The sequence below is a fragment of the Mauremys mutica genome, chromosome 1 (assembly GCF_020497125.1).
Source record: "Mauremys mutica isolate MM-2020 ecotype Southern chromosome 1, ASM2049712v1, whole genome shotgun sequence".
NCBI classification, from domain to species: Eukaryota; Metazoa; Chordata; order Testudines; family Geoemydidae; genus Mauremys; species Mauremys mutica.
Genome location: NC_059072.1, coordinates 114,250,258 through 114,271,662, shown reverse-complemented (window position 1 = coordinate 114,271,662; position 21,405 = coordinate 114,250,258). Strand labels below are relative to the sequence as shown.

Sequence of the window (21,405 nt, the reverse complement as noted above, 5' to 3'; positions counted from 1 at the left end):
ATTCCCAGCAATCACTACTGGATCTCGCAACATCACATCCAGCTTTGCCCAGAATTCTATCACCAATGGGGAATGGCAGCAAAGCCATTGCATGGTGTTAACAACCTCTTCAGTCTGCCGTAGAGTCTGTTACTGCTGCTCTCTGACTCCTTGGGGTGAAGGAGGAAACAGATGGTGGATCTGTGTAGTGGCTGATCCAACAGCTCCACCTCTTCTCTGATCTTGGCCAAGCCATCAGCCATCATGTAGAGAGTGCAGTTGTTTTGCACTGGGATTTTTCTTCCACTGCAAAGAAGGGTCAATACTTTAGCTTTAAATGCAGAATCCCAGCTCCTCAACGAGCATAAATCAGCGCAGCTTCTTTGAGGTCAATGGATGTGATGCTCCTCTTACTTCCATCTTCTTAGTATACCACTGAGTCACACCTGTGTAGCTGAGAAGGGAATTTGACTCACTGGCATTACACTAATTTAAACCAGCTCATGATCTGGCCCAGAATATTTTAAGGTAAGGCAGACAATGTGGCCAATAGAGATACCCTATCATGGCTCACTGCTGTATTTTATGTATGTTATATTGCTCCACTATTGCCTCAGGCATGTTGAGGGTCACTTCTCTGCTAAAATGGAGCTGTGCCAACGTACCCCTGCTGTGGATCTGGCCAATAACCTCCAAGAAGCCCAGCTACCTGTGATGAACCATAACTGGGCTGCAGGAGTGAGGGAGCGGAACTTTCTCTTATAATGCAGCTCCCAGTTCTGCTTAGTCTATCTTTGTATGAAGAAGATAAACTGGGAGTTATCTGAATTCTCTCAGACACATGCTTTGTAGGGAATAATCCTGTGTTTGCTGGGAAATGGGATGGATTATTATTGTTGAAGTACCAATAATGTGTTCAGTTCTGTACCAGGCATCATGATGTGGATAACCTAGCAGGTCTTTGCCATCTCTAATGTCTGTGAGTCATAGCAGACAGCAGCTGAACAAGTCCGAGATGGGCATGAGACAAAATTAAAGGGCTTATTTTGCTTCATGCTCAGTTCCTTTTCTGAGACAGCAGAAACCCCCAGTGTGTAACTTTGTGCTTGTTGTTACTCTTAAACAAAGCACACTAAGGAAAATGCTGCAAATGGGGAGGCAAAGACCATGACTCTTACACTTGGGAATGACCCGTGATGTTTTCTCCAATAATTCCTGCACTGATCCACTGAAAGCACACAGTGTGTGTTGTTCTCTGGAGGCAATGCTTTAAACATGCAAACATTTCAGCAAACAACAAAAATTGCTGGCTCGGGGCAATTATCCTTCCGAGACACTAACAATCATTCTCTTCTCCCAGCCTATTGGCTCATGTTCCTACTCAGCACAGGCAGTGTGAAGGTTGATGATCATACAGACAACACTTGAAAGCTGGATGTACGAGGTTTTAGGGGAGAAAATTAACTTTTAACTCCACTGAAATTCTAAGAGCGTCACTGATGGTCTAGGTGTATTTAATCCTGCCTCAGAGCACAAGGACGGACTAAATGGCTTCTTGTGGTCTCTTCCAGCTCTACATTTCTGTAATTCTATAAAGAAAAAACCCTCCATTGAAATACGCTGGACAAGGAGAGCTTTTCAGAAAGGTAGTGTGGAACATATTGGTAAGAATATAGCTATTCTGTTTCTTTGTTTTCCTATGACTCCTTTATGCACCTTAAGTACGATTCTGTGCTGCAGAATCTCAGGGTAAAGGAGGAGGCTAAATTGGCTTTAAATCCTTTTGCATCCTCTTAATCCTAGGCGGTTCTGGGGGCTGGACAGGTCACTGGTGTATATTAGGCAGCCTAGAGGCCTCACTAAGTTACAGCAGCCTCCTTGGGCTGTTCAGTGAGCCACAGCACCAGAGACTAATACCCTGCCTCTTACACACCTCTTCCCCTCCCAGCATGCCTCTACAGCAATGGTCCCCGACCTTTTTCGTCTGGTGGGAGCCGGACAATGAGCCACCGAGGACCGTGGCTGGCGGATGAGCATCCGCCAAAATGCCGCCGAGAAGCGGCAACATCAATAGGCGTCACCGCCGAAATGCCGCCGAAAATCAGCGGCCTTTCAGCAGAGATGCCTCTGGATGACGCTGCTTCTTGGCAGCATTTTGGCAGATACTCGTCCACCGGACAGTACGCGGGCGCCCATAGATGCCCCCGTGGGCACCATGTTGGGACCACTGCTCTACAGCGTGACCTGTGAGGGGTGCTCAGAGCACATCTTAGGGCTGTGCCAGAGCAATCATCACCCTGGAAGAACCCATTAAAGACACAGGGCCACTTTACACCACTCTGGGTCTTTAATCCATCACAAAGGGGTTGGAGTGAGGGTGAGGATCTCATTCTTCTCTTCCATGCATGGAATACTATCCTGGGATTACTTCCTTTATCAGTGAAAACTATAAAGAGAATGGCTAGGGGAATGTGTGTGTTAATGTCCCAGCTTGGGGTCATTCTCAGTGATGTGATAAATAACTTCAGTGCCAAAGAGAGAATGAATTTCAAAGCAAGTTGTTTGTCCCCTTTCCAGCTTTAGGGAAGAGGAGACCTTCATTCCTCTTTTCAGCTCTTTTTCAGCAGTGATCGGATTAGATAGCTGCTCCCTACCACCACTGCCTTTGGGTATGTGCATTACAAAAACTGACTAATCTTTGAGCCTTGTATTAAGCAATGCTGAACATCTCCCAGCTGGTTTGCTGGTTTGCATTTTTGACCCCTTTGGAGACTGCAGTTATACGCTTGGTTACTCCCTCAATCTCCATGCCTCAGTAAATAAAAATAATATTCTGTCAGGGGCAGACGTGTAGCAACATTTCAAGCTTCAAGAAAGAACTGGCATAAACCGTTCAGTGGAGGACAATGGAGCTCTGCAAAGATACCTCTATGAAAATGAATGATGGGTACAGAATTCCTGTGGTCGGATTTGGTACCTACACCCCTGATACAGTGAGTAAACCTTTTACAGATTATTCCAGAATAGGAAGTTTGTGTTTGTTGTATGAAGTTTGGTGCTGTGCTTGAAAATGAGCGACTGACAGCACTAAGATCTAGAGAGTGAGGGTAGGCACTGTACAGTTTCCTCCACAGAGCTCTCCATCACCCATAGATCCCAAGCACTTTGCAATGGAAGGTAAGTATCACTATCCTAATGTTATACATGAGGAACAGCAGTAAAGAACTTGCCCAAGGTCACCCATCAAGACCCAAATTTTGAAATTAGATCAGCATAGGCAGGCTCTTGAGCCCGTGCAGAATCCCTTTGATGTCACACTCACTCATGTCCTTACTCACTCAACTAGCCGCATGGACTTCAGTAAGATTACTTGTGTGAATAAGGTTTGCAAGAACAGGCCCTTCATTTTCAAAGGTATTGCAGTCAGTCAGTGTGGGTCAAACCTTGAGCTCCTTACTCGATTGCTTCAAGGACTGAATAACTGAACTCTCAATGACTCAGATAAATAAGGACCTGAGGCCTTGACTCATCATGCAGATTATCAGTGCTCCAGTGGTTCGATTTGGGATGCTCTCTGCTGTACATCAAGAGCTGCTGAAATCAATGGCTGTTGCACTGGTGTAAATGAGGACAGAACTTGCCCCCTCACACACACACACACACACGCACACTTTTGGATAATTTGGTGATTTAGTAACTCTTACAGAGTCCCTTTTCAGATTAGAACCACACTACCTAGTTCCATATTTGTCTTTCAGGTGATTTCAAAAATAAATGTGTTCAGTTTGCAACTGAAAAGATGTATTTTCTGACTGCTAGCCCTGCAAAACTGAGCTTCCACCTAAGAGCAAGCTGTGGGTATCAGCATCAGTAAAAGGGTTGTGAAAGCCAAGTTCTGCTCTCGGTAACACCTGAGCCATCCCATTATCTTTAATGGTCAGACAGAGATTGGCCTATAGAATTTGATAGGGATTAAAGTAATATTCTATAGAAATTCAAATGAGTTCTCTATACAGTCTCTACTATTGATCACTTTTCTGAAGCATTTTTAAACCAACCTGAGATTTTATTAGAGAATTACATCTGTTCTATAGACTTTTTTTAGATTGGTTTAAAAATTCTGTAGAACTATGATCATTGTCTATTAAATTTTGTAGGACTTTTCCATAAGGGAAAATTTTACTTTTTTCACTAACGTAAGCAGAGATGAGTGTCAGAGTAAGAAGGTGACATTTTTACACAGTCACTTTTCATATCGGAACCACACTTTAAAATATCATCCCTGAGCTAGACATGTTGAGGCTTTTTGTCTTTTTGTTTTTAATTCATAGGTTCCAGAAAAGTAAGTGTGAGGAGGCTGTAAAGGTGGCTATTGAAGTTGGCCACCGCCATATAGATGGAGTCTATTTTCATGAGAATGAGGAGGAGGTTGGGCAAGCCATTCAAGAGAAGATTGCAGGGGCTTTCCCTGAACAAGCAGCGGACCAGCTTTAAGAACCACTGGTCTAGATTAAACATTCTTTGATCTAGGTGGCTTTACATCTGCAAAGGGCTAAACCAAAACACACTCAGGTTTGGGCCTGTCTGCATTTTAAAGACAATTTTTCCATCTTCATCAAAGCCCACTTACTTGTTCTAGCCTCCCTGTTTACTGAGAATAATTATCTCTTGTAACAGCCTTCTGCCATAGGCAGTCAGACAGTTATGACCCAATGTTTTCTCTGACCTTTATTAACTTCCAAGTAAACACAGGTATTAAGTATAAACTCTGCTGTAATGTAATGTAACCCTTCTGCTGGGCCGAAACAATAGCAGCAAGGCCCGGGTTCAATACATAGGGGTCCCTTCCCCACAACATAATGCAAAACCAGCTCAAGCCCCCACCCAGTGACCTGGGAAAATCTTACACACACCCCTGGGCGCTTCGAGGAGGCAATACTTCCCCTCTCACCTGCACAGAGTCTTGGTGTAGCAGAAAAGGTTTAATTACATGATAAACAACAAGCATTAAATTGGAAAAATACCTCAGCTAGAGTTCATAGGTCAAACCGTGAGCAGAGACCCACCCCAGCAAATTGGCCGTGTCCTTCTCTCGGGGCCCTTGGGTCCAGCTACCCCCAAATCACCCACAGTCCCAAAAGTCCCACAATCCAAAAGTCTCTGTCCCGGGTCCGTGCAGCCCCAGAGTTCAAGAGTCTCTCTGCAGAGGTCCCTCTCCCCGGCCTGGGTAGAAAGGGGCACCTTACGTGGTTTCAGGGCCAACTGCCCTGCCTCTTCATGGGGTTCTGCTTCCACTAGTCGTCCCCACAAACAGCTCAGCTCCGCTTGCTCTGTGGGCTGCTCCGCTCTGCCAGCTGCTCTGGTCCACCAGCTGTCCTGTGAGCCACTCCAGCCGTCCTCACGAGCTGCTTGGCTCCACTCACCCAGTGGCTGCACAGACTGCTCCACTCCGCTCTGCCAGCTGCTCTGCTCCATGGTATTGCTTCAGGCTCCCCCACTCATTAGCACAGTACTCAGTGCTCTCAGCTCAGCAAGTCCAGCTCTTCAGTGATTTCAGCTCTTCAGTGATTCCAGCTCATAGTAGGGGAGCCCCAGTGCCAGTGAGTTCAGCTCAGTAATCTGTATCTAGACTCTTAAGGGAATCAAAAAATTAACTCTGACATTCCACAGTGGAGAGAGGCACAGGTGGAACTGGTGCTTCTGGCTCACACAAGAAGCCTGCACCACCCTGTCCCCATCCTCTCTCTCTTGACTGGGTTTTGGAACCCATGTCCCTTGGCTAGCAAGTGCTATTTAGTTGACAATGAAACCCTCTATCATAAGACAGTTTTGTACTTCCTCATTTACTTAATCGGGATGACAACATTTTATTGCTCCTGCCCCAATAACAACGAAATTGGGGCTCCCATAGCTGTGAAAATAACCATCCCAGGCTGCTGTTTAGTAAGCTAAGTGGGGTGGGAGTGCCAATGCAAATAACTGAAATGCTAATGCGAATACTTGAAACTTCTTTCTGCACTCCCCATAATCTACCACCAGATGTCAGGGTAGAGCTCATCCTGACTCTGCTTACAGTAATGTCATCTCAATAGCTACTGTATATTAGCATATTCATGTGCTGAAATAGTAGAGTGATGGGCCTATAGAAAACCCTAAGATAGGTAGAAAATATCACATCTCAGCTCTTTGAGATCCCTGCATTTTGCATTCAGATGTCCCAGTAAGTGTGGTTAGTGTGGACAGTTCATGAATGTTACCTTTTCTTTTTAGATTTGTGGATGAATAATGGAAAGAATCTTTTCATTGTTCCTGATTTTTATTTCATACATAAGTAAACTCAGACTACATTTCATCTTCCTGCCCCATTCCTGTGATTAGTCCTAGAGAAGCACGCTGTTCTGGAAACCCACCTTCTGCAGGTGATATCAAGACATCTATATTGTACATTTAAACAGAAATTGAAAACAACTCAGCGTCTGAATGGAATGATACTTGATTGCTAGTGGGGAAAAAGAACTATCTTTGTAATGCACTTATTGAGTCTAGTCTCTGTTCTTTGATAATTATGTTTCTTTTCTTCATTCTCAGAGCCAGCAGACCCAGGCCCCTTAGAAGTGCCCTGTGTGAGGTGTTATAGGTCCCCAAAGTGTGGTTGGCTGAGCTGGTTTGAAAAATGAGGGGGTCGGTCCACTTTGGCGGGCATTGACTTGACTTAGCAGCTTGCAGGATTAGACCCTGAATATAACAGAAACCATAGACTAAAAATCCCACAAAGTGGATTCCTTAGCTCACACAGATCTAAAAACAGGCAACACTTCATAAAAATAAGACATAACACAGTCTCTGTTCACCAAGCAAGGTACTGTTTAAATATTACTCAGGGCCAAACCCACCCCAAGCACTATATAGGCTAGTGTGCAGTTGTGGAGGCCAAGACCAAAAGAGTAAAATCCAATAAGAGTTTTTTTTATTAAAACATCAATCCCAGCACTGCATAAAAACTTGCAGCAGCAGCAGCCCGTGACCCATTCTTGACACAAACCCACTCACACTTCCTCGTACGTTTTTAAACTCAGACTACAATTCCCAGCAATCACTACTGGATCTCGCAACATCACATCCAGCTTTGCCCAGAATTCTATCACCAATGGGGAATGGCAGTAAAGCAATTGCATGCTGTTAACAACCTCTTCAGTCTGCCATAGAGTCTGTTACTGCTGCTCTCTGACTCCTTGGGGTGAAGGAGGAAACAGCTGGTGAATCTGTGTAGTGGCTGATCCAACAGCTCCACCCCTTCTCTGATCTTGGCCAAGCCATCAGCCATCATGTAGAGGGTGCAGTTGTTTTGCACTGGGATTTTTCTTCCACTGCAAAAAAGGGTCAAGACTTTAGCTTTAAATGCAGAATCCCAGCTCCTCAGCGAGCATAAATCAGCGCAGCTTCTTTGAGGTCAATGGATGTGATGCTCCTCTTACTTCCATCTTCTTAGTATACCACTGAGTCACACCTGTGTAGCTGAGAAGGGAATTTGACTCACTGGCATTACACTAATTTAAACCAGCTCATGATCTGGCCCAGAATATTTTAAGGTAAGGCAGACAATATGGCCAATAGAGAGACATAAAATACAGCAATGAGCCATGATAGGCTATGTTATATTGCTCCACTATTGCCTCAGGCACGTTGAGGGTCACTTCTCTGCTAAAATGGAGCTGTGCCAAGGTACCCCAGCTGTAGATCTGGCCAATAACCTCCAAGAAGCCCAGCTACCTGTGATGAACCATAACTGGGCTGCGGGAGTGAGGGAACGGAACTTTCTCTTATAATGCAGCTCCCAGTTCTGCTTAGTCTATCTTTGCATGAAGAAGATAAATTGGGAGTTATCTGAATTCTCTCAGACACATGCTTTGTAGGGAATAATCCTTTGTTTGCTGGGAAATGGGCTGGATTATTATTGTTGAAGTACCAATAATGTGTTCAGCCCTGTACCAGGCATCATGATGTGGATAACCTAGCAGGTCTTTGCCATCTCTAATGTCTGTGAGTCATAGCAGACAGCAGCTGAACAAGTCCGAGATGGGCATGAGACAAAATTAAAGGGCTTATTTTGCTTCATGCTCAGTTCCTTTTCTGAGATAGCAGAAACCCCCAGTATGTAACTTTGTGCTTGTTGTTACTTTAATATTAACATGAAACAAAGCACGTAAAGGCAAAGGCCATGACTCTCACACATGGGAATGACCCGGGATGTTTTCTCAGATAATTCCTGCACTGATCCACTGAAAGCACACAGTGTGTGTTTTTCTCTGGAGGCAATGATTTAAACATACAGACATTTCAGCAAAAAACAAAAATTGCTGGCTCGGGGCAATTATCCTTTCAAGACACTAACAGTCATTCTCTTCTTCCAGCCTATTGGCTCATGTTCCTACTCAGCACAGGCAGTGTGAATGTTGATGTTCATACAGATGGCATTTGAAAGCCAGATGTATGAGGTTTTGGGGGTGACAATTTACTTTTAACTCCACTGAAATACAGAGAGTGCTATCCTGGAACTCCTTCCTTTATCAGAGAAAACTATAAGGAGAATAGCTAGGGGAATGTGTGTATTAATGTCGCAGCAACTTCAGTGCCAAAGAGAGAATGAATTTCAAAGTGAGTTGTTTGTCCCCTTTCCAGCTTTAGAAAAGAGGAGCCCATAATTCAGAAGTCCCCAAACTGTGGAAGAATGTTTAGGAAGGTGGGGCTGGCCTGGCCAGTCCCCGTGTGGAGGTGGAGAGGGAACGCTCGGGGAAGTGGCCAGCACCACGTCCCTGTGGCCCCTGGGGAAGTGGGGACAGAGGGCTCCGCGTGCTGTCCTTGCCTGTGGGTACCTCCCCTGAAGCTCCCATTGGCTGCGGTCCCATTGGGAGCTTCAGGGGAGGTACCTACAGGCAAGGACAGAGCATGGCGCCCTCTGCCCCCTCTCCTCCAGGGGCCACAGGGACGTGGTGCCGGCTGCTTCTGGGAGCGGTGCCGGGCCCGCGGCACCATGCGGGTGGCAATCCCATGGGCCAGATACAACGCCCTGAGGGGCCGGATCCGGCCTGCAGGCCATAGTTTGCCCACCCCTGTCCTAGAGAAATACTCTTCTCTGGGAGTGCAGAGCGCACAAGAGATCTACACACAACATGTTAAACAGAAATTCAGAACAACTAATCTCTAGCATGGTTCTAGATTATCAGGGGAGGGGAGAATAAAGGTCTCTGTGTAATGCAGGTATTATGTTTTGTTTCTGATTTTGATAACAAAGTTTCTTATCTTTATTCTTTGAGCCAGTAGATCAGGGCCACTCAAATCTGTAATTCATAGGAGCAATTAAACAGTAGGCAATTCTCTTGTGCTATTTTCATGTGATTTAATTTATTGTTTTCTTCTGATGAGTTTGAAAATTTAGTAACATATGTGATAAGTGTTAGTTTCAAAATGTTTTGTTAAAGGGTATAAGCTTCCTAATTATATTTTTCTGGAAATGCTTTGTGCCCATTGTAGAGTGACTGTGAATTCGAAGGGAGATCTTTTATTTGCTTCTTTTCTGTGTCACATGGAAGCGATATTAAGTCAGTAAAGTTGAGGAAAAAGACCGATCTTTGCACCCATTGTTTAATAATGATAGCGTGTTTTCTGATTTTGCTTTGTCATGTTGAATTTGCACTTTTGTTCCTCCCTCCCTTATGCCTGCTGCCTGTAACTTGGCTGCCACTCCTCTCCACTCCCTGGAAAAAAATGCATATAAATTTGGACTTCGTACAGTTGTTTTCTTTCTGAAGCTCTTGCTGGCTCATACAACAGTGCTGCAAAGTTTCAGAGTTCAGTAAAGAATCGAGGAAATACTGTAAAGAGATGGAGCTTGACAAAGACCGTTGTATTAAGATGAACGATGGAAACAAAATTCCTGCACTGGGATTTGGTACCTATTCCTCTGATGCAGTAAGTTAATCTTTCATGGCTTTCTTTGTCCTTAACCTGTTGATTAACATTGCTGGGCACTGCTATAACCATTGCCCATAGCACTCCAGAGAGGGCTGCAAGATGAGATCCCTGTATATTAGTTTATAAAACTATTGACAATGTCTGAAAAGTGCTTTGGAGTTTAGAGTGAAAGATGCTACTGGTATATAAATGTAAGAATATCATCATCTGTAAGAAGAGGTTGTTGGTTTTTATTGTTTGAGTGAATGTGGTGCTGATGCACGATTCCATGACCCAGAGCTGCCAAATCACTTGATCTACAGCACACCCTACCACCTAGAGCCGCACGTGTGTCTGTCAATCCACCTCTCTTTGACCTCCAGCACCCAGCTACTCTAGTCCAGAGCCACTATGTAACTAACTTTGCCCTGACCTACAGCACTCCCTTTCCCCGTTTTTGGCCCGTATGTCTCTGCCAATGCATTTTGGTCCCAACCTGAGCTAAATGGAAACCAAATTCCTTTAAAGAGAAGTTAGTTATTTTTAGCCCTTGTAGTGCTGCTCACTGAATTACACTGAGGGAAGGAAGATGAGTACATTTTCCTTTTCCTCCCTTCTCGACAGTCCTGCTACCTGCTGATCCCAATGTGGAGGGGATGGGTCTAATGGCCAGAGCAGGGGACTTGCAGTCAGAAGATCTGATTCTGCCTCTGAGTCACTTATGTAACCTTTGGGCATCTTACTTGCCTCTTTGTTTTAGTGTCCCCAGTTTTGTAAAATTGTGATCACACCTGAATTACCTGAACCACCTCACTGGGTTTAGTTCATAAGGATAAAATTTTCAAAAGCTTAAATGATGTAGAGGCCTACGTCTCAGTGAGTTCTTCCAGTCTTTGCACAGTATTAGCCAGACTGATATGATCTCTCTACTCCTCCCAGAAAAGGCCACCTCCTAAAATATGACTTTCCTAAACACTGCAGTCTGTGTAAACTGCACCTGTTCACTCAGGCCTGTTTCTCAGTTATACTAAGACACCACTCTAAAGTGGGGGTAATTTAAGGCCGCATCACACTGCCAGAGTGGTGTAAAGAGAATCACACATCCCTCAACAGAGATTTCTTCTCTAGGAAGCATATTTTTCAATTATTAATCTTAATAAAGTCAAGATGTAACTAGATGGAAGAAGGCTGGGTCATTACCCAAGAACCATCAAGGGTTCATGAAATCATAGTTCTCACCAAACAGTTTTAATAGCGGCCTTTGTTACAACTACTCATGAAAGGAATGCGGTCCTGCCAAATTCAAGAATTCAAAAGCATAATTCAGTTTTGACAAAATCACGAGTTTGGCGTATAAATCATAAAAAAAATTTTTTTAATAAATAGGTTGTAGCTTAGCTCAGTTAGACTGGGGGTTATAATCCATAGTGTATGTTGATATCTGGTTCTTACAGCTCCTCACTCCTGGTCTCAGGATCCTGTACTGATTGTCCTTTAAATCCTGTAAAAAGAAAGCTGAAATAATGGGCCTGATAATCTGTTGCTCTGCATTTCAAGGAGTTAGTTCCTTCTGTGCACAGTGGGAGTAAAAAACCTGCTATGTCTGAATAGTAGCTTTTTACACCTACATTCCATTTACTTTGCTGTGGTGTAGATGATGACACAAGATGCTGGGCAACAGAGGATCAGGCCCAGAATCTTTGAATTTCCTTTAAGGTAAATTCAAAGATTCTAAGTGTGAAGGTATCAGAATCTAAAAACTCCACATCAGGTCTTTCAAATGGGGATCAAAGCTCTAGATGACTGGTATGAAATATCCCTAATCCAGAGAGATTGACATTACACCTTCTTAACCGGTAGGTTCAAAAAGGTAAATGTGAGGAGGCTACAAAGGTGGCTATTGAAGTTGGCTTCCGCCATATTGATGGAGCCTTTATATATGGGATTGAGGAGGAGGTTGGACGAGCCATTCACGAGAAGATTGCAGATGGAACAGTCAAAAGAGAGGACATATTTTATACAGGAAAGGTACGTAGGTTTTGTTTTAACACCGGTATTTTTATCGTACTGCTTCCTGTGCTAATTATTTTGTCTCATTTATGAAGAATGTTGCCAATGTCGAGGCCAATATTAAAAGGATTGCCTTTAGGGGAGTATTATTCACAGAATTGGGAAACGACATTCCATAACAAGTTACAGGTTTGAGCACAAGGCTCATCTCTAGCTCTGTGAAAGCAAAGCTAACACAGCTACTTCATTCAGGGCCGACTCCTGAAGTCAGACAACAGATTGGCTCCCAATAACCAAGGACCTCAAATTTAGCCCAAAAGATTTTAACCTTGAGAATGGCCTCACATAGAGGTCCTGTACAGACCAAGTGCACTTCTGACATCCTGGCTGCATTTCAGCCGCTCGCCCTGCTTCTTCAGGAAACATTCACTTCTTCCTCTCATGTGCATCTTTGCACACAGCCATCTCACAACACAACCCTTCTGCTAAAAAGGCAAAGCCAGTGGTATGACATGACTAAGACATTTTAGAAAAGTGGTTTTTACAGCAAGAAGAGACAAGAGAGGACTTCTTCAGAAAAAACAGTTGTGTTTGAATCATTACAGCTTTGGAGTACCTTTCACCGTCCTGAACTTGTGCGAAGCTGCCTGGAACAATCACTGAAGAAACTTAAGTTTGACTATCTTGATCTCTTCATTATCCACAACCCCATGTCTCTAAAGGTAAACATTTATTTAAAAAATACACACAGGAAAACAAATGTTTGGTAGTATATCCATGGGCCAGAGCAGAGCAGTTCTGAAAAAGACTCATAGTCCATCTAGTCGTACGTCCAGCCTGCAGGAGTAGCCTATGATGGGTGTTCAAGGGGAAGGCAAAAGACAAAAGAAAAACTAATGCATGAAGCACAGTCTATAATGAAATATTTTTGGCCTTGACAATCAAACTATATTCAGCACATAGGTTATGCTTTTAATGCTTGCTATTAAAACATCATATGCTTCCTGGGTTCACACTATGCCACTGAAATATATATATGTGTGTGTGTGGACTGGCAAATTTACAAACTATCTGGGAAACTCTCTAAATTCAAATATACACTTCATGATCAAAAGCTAACTCTAGTTACTCTGGAAATTCACCAATAATCTATAAAACTAACCTTGGGTTACTGGTATCACTTGTCATCAGCTACCAGTTTTCTGTGACACCACATATGTTTTATCTGTAATATCTGTAGGCACTAATTGCTTGTGACATGCGTGCTTTGTTTTCACTGCGTATAAACAGAATTTCTTATCAAAGTAGTGCTTAGCTGAGCTAATTAATTTTCCAGGGTCAACGGGTATCCTCTTATTGACACACAATTATTTCTAGGCATTCGTTTCAGTTCAAGGTAGAATCATAGGAGTGGAAGGGACCTTAAGAAATCATCTAGTCCAGTCCCCTGCACATATGACAGGACCAAACATTATCTAGACCAGTGGTTCCCAACCTGTGGCCCACGTGCCACTTGCAGCCCAATCAACACAGAGCTGCGGCCCATGTGACATCCTCAGGGTCATACAGGCAGTACTGGATACGGCCTACAATAGTAAATAGATTGAGAACCACTGATTTAGACCATTCCTGGCAGGTGTTTGTCTAACCTGCTCCTAAAAATCTCCAATGATGAAGAATCCACAATCTCCCTAGGCAATTTATTCCAATACTTAACCACCCTGATAGTTAGGAAGTTCCCTGGGTTGTCATTATTTCCCCCTTTTTTTTATAGATTGGCACTGTATTTGCCCTTTTCCAGTCCTCTCGAATCTCTCCCATCTCCCATGATTTTTCAAAGACAATTGCTAATTGTTCAGATATCTCCTCAGTCATCAGGCCCTGATGACTCAAGACATCTAACTTATCTAAGTAATTTTTAACTTGTTCTTTCCCTATTTTACCCTCATATCCTATGCAGGAGTGGTGGGAGTACCCTAAAAGGATGCGGGGGGGGGGCACAGGCGCCCGAACCGAGGCCCCACACCACCCCTTTTCCCCAAGCCTCGGCCCTGATGCCACCCCTTCTCCCTGATCCACCGCCCTCAAACTGCCTATTCCCCCAAAGACCCCGCTCCCACATTGACGCCACTTCCCCAGAGGCTCCACTCCCATGGCGCTTCTCCCCCCCAAGACCCCGTTCCCTTCTCACTCCTTTCTGCCTCCTGTCACTCGCCCTTATGACTGGTAAGAAAATGGTGGGGGGGGGGCATGGCCGCCTGGCCCCTCCTGTTCTGGCACTCCGATCCTACCTCATTTTCACGGGTAGAGGTCCAATCAGTACTAACCTTTGCAGTGAAAACAGAAACAAAAAAGTCAATTAGCACTTCTGCCATTTCCACATTTTAGATAAAGCCATTCTATAGCTTTTATCCAGCTTTAGAGTTCAACACCTTCCCTCGCTCACTCCTTCTCCTTACAACTCGTTCCTTGGTCACAAAATAGTTAAAATCCACTTGTGTAAAAAGTATCATGACCAAGGGGGATTTTCCTTTTATTTTTAGCCTGGGACAAATACACTGCCAAAGGATGAAAATGGAAAATTCATTTTCGATGTTGTAGATCTGCGTCAAACTTGGGAGGTGAGTGACATGAATAACACAGTGTTAATTAAGAGCCCATCCAGTCTCCTTAGTCAGCCAGCAGACTGTTACCCGGAGAGTGCTCAAACTTCTGGGGTTTTTCAGTCCATATGACCTTTTTAGAGGGAAAAGGAGAATGTATAGAAAAGCCAGTCCCTCTACTTCCTCAGGGGGCCCAGGGGCCAGTGTGCTCACGCAGTTTCCCCAGGAAACAACCCCTGTCTCCTGGGGAACTCTAGCTCTGCTCACACCAGATTCCCACCCAGACTGAGCCAGTGTCCTCCCTTTTAAGGTCCTACCCTGCTCCAGCCTTGACAAGCCTCATGCATGTGCTGGGTTGTGCCCAGAGGAACTCTTTAACCCTTTCTTGACTGCTGTAGGAGCGCCCCCATCATACTAGGGTAGGTTACTCCGTCAGTGTCAGACTCATAGAATTAAACCAGAACAATAACTGTGCATAGCCCAGACCCTCAATGAGTATTCAGGGCAGCTAGTTAAGTGAAATATATTTTTAAGTGTGAACTGAGCAGAGTTGAGGGGGAAATCACTGAGGGACAACAAACATGAAATCTCACGTGCCTTTTTTTTTTTTTAACAGAATCACTTTGTAGAGCAGAACCTCACTTTGAGATGCTTTGGCCTTCCCTGGTCTTAGGACAGGGATATTGCCAAAAGCATTCTCAGGGACAGAATTGTAGTGTGGGCTTTACAGGTGATGTTTCCCACAGAGGAGGGAATGGGATGAAATAGTCTGCCCGAGAGTCAGCCAAGATGAGGACTCCATCAGATCCCTAATTCTTTAGCTAATGCTCTTGGAGTAGCTCGGCATTGCAGCTTATTAGTGAGCCAGCCTGTCAGCACTGAAGAGCTAGGTTCAAAGTCTGTCCACGCTTACCCACATTACAAAATCCATCAGTCAATTTAATTCCATTGATGCTTCTATATCAAGAGAGGCCAGAAATGAAATACAAAGGGGCATCAGGTCAGAATCACGGTGCATTGGTAGAGCTTTGGGGAAGTTAGCCTAGTGTCGGCTCACATTATCCCAGGTTCTAATTAGTGCTATTGGTTTCTCATTTTCATGAGCATTAACTAAACTCCCTCATTTAAAAGGAAAAAGCTAAAACTTCCCCTCTGATACGTGCCTTCCCTTCAGTGGACTCTAGCAAACTTTTTCTATTAAATGGAAAAAGTAAACAGGACTTGGCACCACATCATTGTTATCATAGCACTGCTTGTGATCTGAGACCCTGCAGTCATTTCCTATTATCAGAGCAGGGAAACACTGGCACATCTCAGACACCACAGCATGGCTACTGTCGGTAAATACAGACACGCTAATGGTGATCACTGCACTTGTCCATCTCCATCAGTATTTAATTTTCATACTAAATTATTTTATTTTTTGCTTTAAAGCTCTTAAACTGGTGTTAATATTCCCATACTTATGTGGTACCGTTATTTCTGTATTGTTCACTAGCAGTGTTTGGGTATCGCTATGTCTTTGAGGTTCTGTATGTGTGAGGGACAAATTAGGGAGAAAACAACTGGGAGAGGCAGTGGCCAGAATGTCTACTTTCTACTGGAGGAAAAGATGATTTATTTCAGTGGCTTGGATGGAGATCTGATGCCTAAGTGAACAGTTGGAAAATGACTGTCTCTAAATCAGACAGGGTCTAGAACAAATCAAATATCCCCTACTGTATGTGTTATGATATTTTGGTGGAATAATTTTATATGGAGTGAGCCCAGCTGAGCATAGGTTTTCTAGTCTTATGGAAATTATACTACAAGTAGTGATAATGGAACTGGCCATTGTTGTGTTTCCCAGGCCATGGAGGCATGTAAAGACGCAGGCTTGGTGAAGTCCATCGGAGTGTCCAACTTCAACATCAGACAGCTGGAGATGATCCTGAACAAACCAGGGCTCAAGTACAAACCTGTTCTCAACCAGGTAAAAGAGTTTCGTTTATAGGGGAAGAACCTCAGTGCTTACAGGAAGCAGAAACTCTAGAATGTCTTTCTCAGCAGGAACTTATGTCCAGCCTTTTAAATCAAAAGGGAAACTTCCTTATTGCTCCACTTCAAATAGACACAACCCACAACAGTTAGACCCTGATATTGAATTCCTCAGAATTTGTGGGTGTTGCGACAGCTGACGTTAAAGACGGGCCATTAGCAGCTATAGATTCAGGTTCAAGTTCTGAAAAAAAAACCCACCATAATTCTATGGAGCTTGGAACAAGGGCTTTGTTTGTGCCCATCCCAACATTTATGGAAAAACTAATGAAAATAAAAAAAAAATAAAGTAGAAAATACCCATAAAGGAAACAGTGTTTAAGAGGGGCAGGAGAAATACAGACCCAGCTGCTTCCCTGTATATCTAGATCTCCTCTCCTGCTACCTCATTCCCCTGCTAGGGGAATGGACTTTCAGAGCACCAGCCTTTCTCTGCTTGGAATGTGAGGATGTTTTGTTACCAGGTTATCCAAACTCATACTCAGAAATGTGACTGTCTAATCTATTTGCCTACCTTTCACATAGATACCTAGATGTATTCTATACCTGCTGGATAAAGGGAAAGAATTGAGTTATATATGATAAGCAAAATAACACAGGATATGCACAGCATCCCATAGTCAGTAGTTGAAAGTAATTTTACCTCTCAAGTAATTTTTTTTTAAACTTAGCATAGTACAAGTTCTATATGGAGGATTATATATAGGTAGAAGGTAACTTTGAAGTTGTAAATCTAAACTTCTGAATTTCAATATTGAAAAATGTCTTGTCTTGAGGAAAAAACTGTTGTTTCAACTTGGACAACTCAAAAAATGATTTTGATTCAATTTCTTCCCTCCTCCTCCTCAAAAAATCACTTGTGAGTTGAGAGCAAGCTTGAGAAAGTTTAGACCAAGAGACCACATGAGAGGAAGTTAGCAGCCACTGAAAATAAGGGCTTAGAATGAGAGTGCCATATCGTCCATATCTACAGTTACAACTGGTCCCAGTAAAGATCCATAGAACATCTATTCGTAATTATCTCACTATAACTAATAGCCATGGCTTTAATGGCAGTGTTGGTCCAGGACATGATATTGATCCATATCCTAGCTGCATAACAATACACGACGGGCCAAAACCTGCTTGTAGAAGACTTAATGAGCTGTCACAGGGACAACACACATGCTTAAGGCAGCCAGGATTTGGCCCTCAGTTTATAAGTCCTTATTAAGCCTGTCCCCACACACCATGTTTTGGCTTCACTGTCCTCTACTAGATAAACTGTTTTGGGGGATTTGTTATCAGCTAAACTGCACCCCATGGTCACTTGCACTGCCAGGCTGTATTTTAATTGAAGGATATTTTATTGAAATTTACTTTGATATTTTAACTTTCTGATCCCCTCGACATAACATCTGCTGTTTCTTTTGTCTAACTGCTGCTGCTTACATGAGCTGAAATCTCAATTTTGGGTTGGGGGGTGATTCTGCAGGTTGAATGTCACCCTTACCTCAACCAAGGCAAATTACTGGCCTTCTGCAAATCCAAGGATATCCTCCTTGAAGCCTATAGTGTTCTGGGATCACAGAGAGACAAGAACTGGTAAGGAAAGAAACTGGACTGTGCTCCCAGGTTTAGAACTTCATAAATGGGTTGGAGGAAGGGGAAAGTACCCTCTGTCTTCAAAATATCCGGTATTTATAGAGTTATAGAATAAAAATGAGAGCTGGAAAAGACCTACCAGGTTATCTTCAGATTATACAGGTATTGTCCTCACTAGGCAGAGATGACTGCATTCCTCATCCCAGAAATGCTTCCTGTTTCTCTGTTTCCCTTCTAGGGTAGACCAAAGCACCCCAGTTCTGCTGGAGGACCCAGTATTGGGTGCAATTGCCAAAAAGTACAACCGAAGCCCCGCTCTAGTAGCCCTGCGCTACCAGCTGCAGCGTGGTGTCGTGGTCCTCTTTAAAAGCTTCACCAGAAAGCGTATTGAAGAAAACTTCCAGGTAAAACAGGAGGGGAGAGAGAAGATAATGAGGGAGACACCTCTGAGATGTGTAGATTTAGATGGGGCACCATTAGAGGGTTGAGAACTTTTGTGCCCTTGTACAGGATGGCACTGCAGGATCCTACCTGAGAACTGTGCTACACAATGTCTGATAGTTCTCAGGCAGGTTCTCTCTTCTTAGAGAAGGCTTTTGCCACTTTAACATTTGAACTGTGTAACTTGGCACCCACTAGAGAACAAATAATAATATGGGGGGAGAAAACCCTGGAGTCCTCCTTGTGCCTCCAAAAGGAAACATTTTGAGGGAGCAACTGATTTGTGGAGCCCTTTCCAAAATGACTAACGCTACTCTTGATATCAGATGAGAATATAGGCCCCTTTGAGCATTGGAAAGACAAATGATCTTCCAGTAGGAGTGTGCCCCTTTCCTGCCCTCAGCCTCTTGCCTAGACCACAGGTCCTCTCCAAACTCTGCTATGTCCTCCCCTGCCCATTTGAGTCCAGGGTCTTAAACAGCTTTCCTAGATAAATTAGTTTCCAAAGAGATCAGTTGTTCTATTTTCCATACCCAAGGAATATCAGACTGACTGATTTATTCTAGATTAAGGGAAAGAACAAAACAAGGAAGTACATCTACATGAGAGAGCACAGTGTGTATCTCCTCTATAACATGCCCTTTATTTCCCAAAATGGCAGCTGCCTCTGCAAACAGCAGATTCCTAGAAGTTTAAAGGTGAAATTCAAAGAAAATAAAATCACAACAGTTACATAGCTACATACCCTTCACCTCTGAAATATCTAAAATACAGTGGAATGAGCAGGCCCAAATTAATATATCTATTTCATTTCCTTTTCATATAACATGAGGCTTGTGGTTCTGTCAATACACATGCATCCTGCAGGAATAACCCAATGTTTGATCCTGTCTTCTGGGTCAGGTTTTTGACTTCCAGCTCTCTGAGGAGGACATGAAAACCATTGATGGGATGAACAAAAACCGTCCCTATGTGCATTTAGAACAGTAAGTCATAATACTTTGAGGTATTTTAGAACTCTGTGGAGAGGCAGAAGAAAGGCAGCAGTGGTCACCCCACAAAGAAATAAGGTTTTGTATTATACTGACCCAAAGGATGTACTTACGATCATAGCTATTAGGACTGGAATGGAGTCATGCAGTTTAAGGCCAGAAGGGACAACCAGATCATTTATTCTGATCACAGGCTACCAACACCACCCAGCACCCACACTGAATAGGGTTGCCAAGTGTCTGGTTTTTGACCTGGCTCCAGTCAGCATTGCTGACAGGGCCGTTTAAAAGTCCAGTCAGCAGTGCAGCAGGGCTAAGGCAGGCTCCCTGCCTGCCGTGGCTCCATGCAGCTCCCGGAAGCCGCAGCATTTCCCTTCTCCAGCTCCTATGTGTAGAGGCAGCCAGGGGGCTCTGCATGCTGCCCCTGCCCCAAGCACTGGCTCCACAGCTCCCATTGGCCAGGAACCATGGCCAGTAGGAGCTGTGGGGGCGGTGCCTGCAGACAGGGCAGCACGCAGAGCCACCTGGCCGTGCATAGGAGCCGGAGAGGGGCTATGCCTCTGCTTCCGGGAGCTGCCTGAGGTAAGCGCCACCCGGAGCCTGTACCCCAACCCCCCCATCATGCCCCGACCCCCTGCCCTAGCCCTGATCCCCCTCCTGCTCTCCAAGCCCCTCAATCCGAGCCTGGAGCACCCTCCTGTACACCAAACCCCTCATCCCTAGCCCCACCCCAGAGCCCGCACCCCCAGCCTGAGCACTCACCCCCTCCCACATCCCAACCTACTGCCTCAGCCCAGAGCCCCCTCCTGCAGCCTGAACTCCTAATTTCTGGCCTCACCCAAGAACCCACACCCCCAGCCAGAGCCCTAACCCTCTCCCACACCCCAACACTCTAAGCCAGCCCTGTGAAAACAAGCGAGTGAGTGAGGATGGGGGGAGCAAGCGACAGAGGGGGGTAGAGTGAGTGGGGGTGGGGCCTCAGAGAAAGGGTGGGTCAGGGGCATGGCCTCTAAGGAGGGGCGGGCAGAGGCGGGGCAAGGGTGTTCGGTTTTGTGCAAGTAAAAAGTTGGCAACCCTAACACTGAACCCAACAACCTGTGCTGTAACGTACTGTCATCTCAGTAGAGACTGTACATTAGAGCACTCACGTGCTTAGGTAGTACAGAGATGAAAGTGACAGGTAGAAAGTGTTGCACGTGTGCTCTTTGAGATCCCTGCATTTTGCATTCAGATGTCCTAATAATATAGTTATGGGTGGATTGTTCATAAATGTCACCTTTCTTTTTAGATTTTTGGGCCACCCACAGTTTCCATTTAGGGATGAATAATGGAAAGGATCTTTTCATTGTTCCTGATTTTATTTCACGCATAAGGAAAATCAGACACACATTTCATCTCCTTGCCCCGTTCCTGTGATTAGTCCTAGAGAAGCGCCCTGTTCTGGAAACCCACCTTCTGCTGGATATGTCAAGAGATCTACACTGTACATTTAAACAGAAATGCTAAACAACTCAGTCTCTGAATGGAATGGCACTTCATTGCTAATTGGGAAAAAATAAAGGTGTCTGTGTAATGCACTTATTGAGTCTAGTCTCTATTCTTTGTGTTTCTTTTCTTCATTCTCGGAGCCAGCAGACCCAGGCCCCTTAGAAGTGCTCTGTGTGAGGTGCTGTAGGTCCCCAAAGTGTGGTTGGCTGAGCCGGTTTGAAAAATGAGGGGGTCTGTCCACTTTGGCAGGCGTTGACGTCACTCAGTAGCATGCAGACCTGGATTTCGCAACACAACAATTAGCTTTGCCCAGAATTCTG

General features: G+C 44.3%; 1 protein-coding gene across 1 annotated transcript; it reads left to right on the top strand.

Annotated features, from left to right (window-relative positions):
* The first annotated feature begins 9,748 nt into the window (after positions 1-9,748).
* Positions 9,749-21,174, top strand: LOC123352182 (estradiol 17 beta-dehydrogenase 5-like). The gene is made up of 9 exons (XM_044991979.1): positions 9,749-9,948; positions 11,791-11,958; positions 12,546-12,662; positions 14,484-14,561; positions 16,393-16,515; positions 18,055-18,164; positions 18,403-18,568; positions 19,509-19,591; positions 20,886-21,174. Exons 1-9 carry the CDS (start codon positions 9,862-9,864, stop codon positions 20,923-20,925), a joined length of 972 nt encoding a protein of 323 aa, XP_044847914.1. The 5' UTR covers positions 9,749-9,861; the 3' UTR covers positions 20,926-21,174.
* The last annotated feature ends 231 nt before the right edge of the window (positions 21,175-21,405 follow it).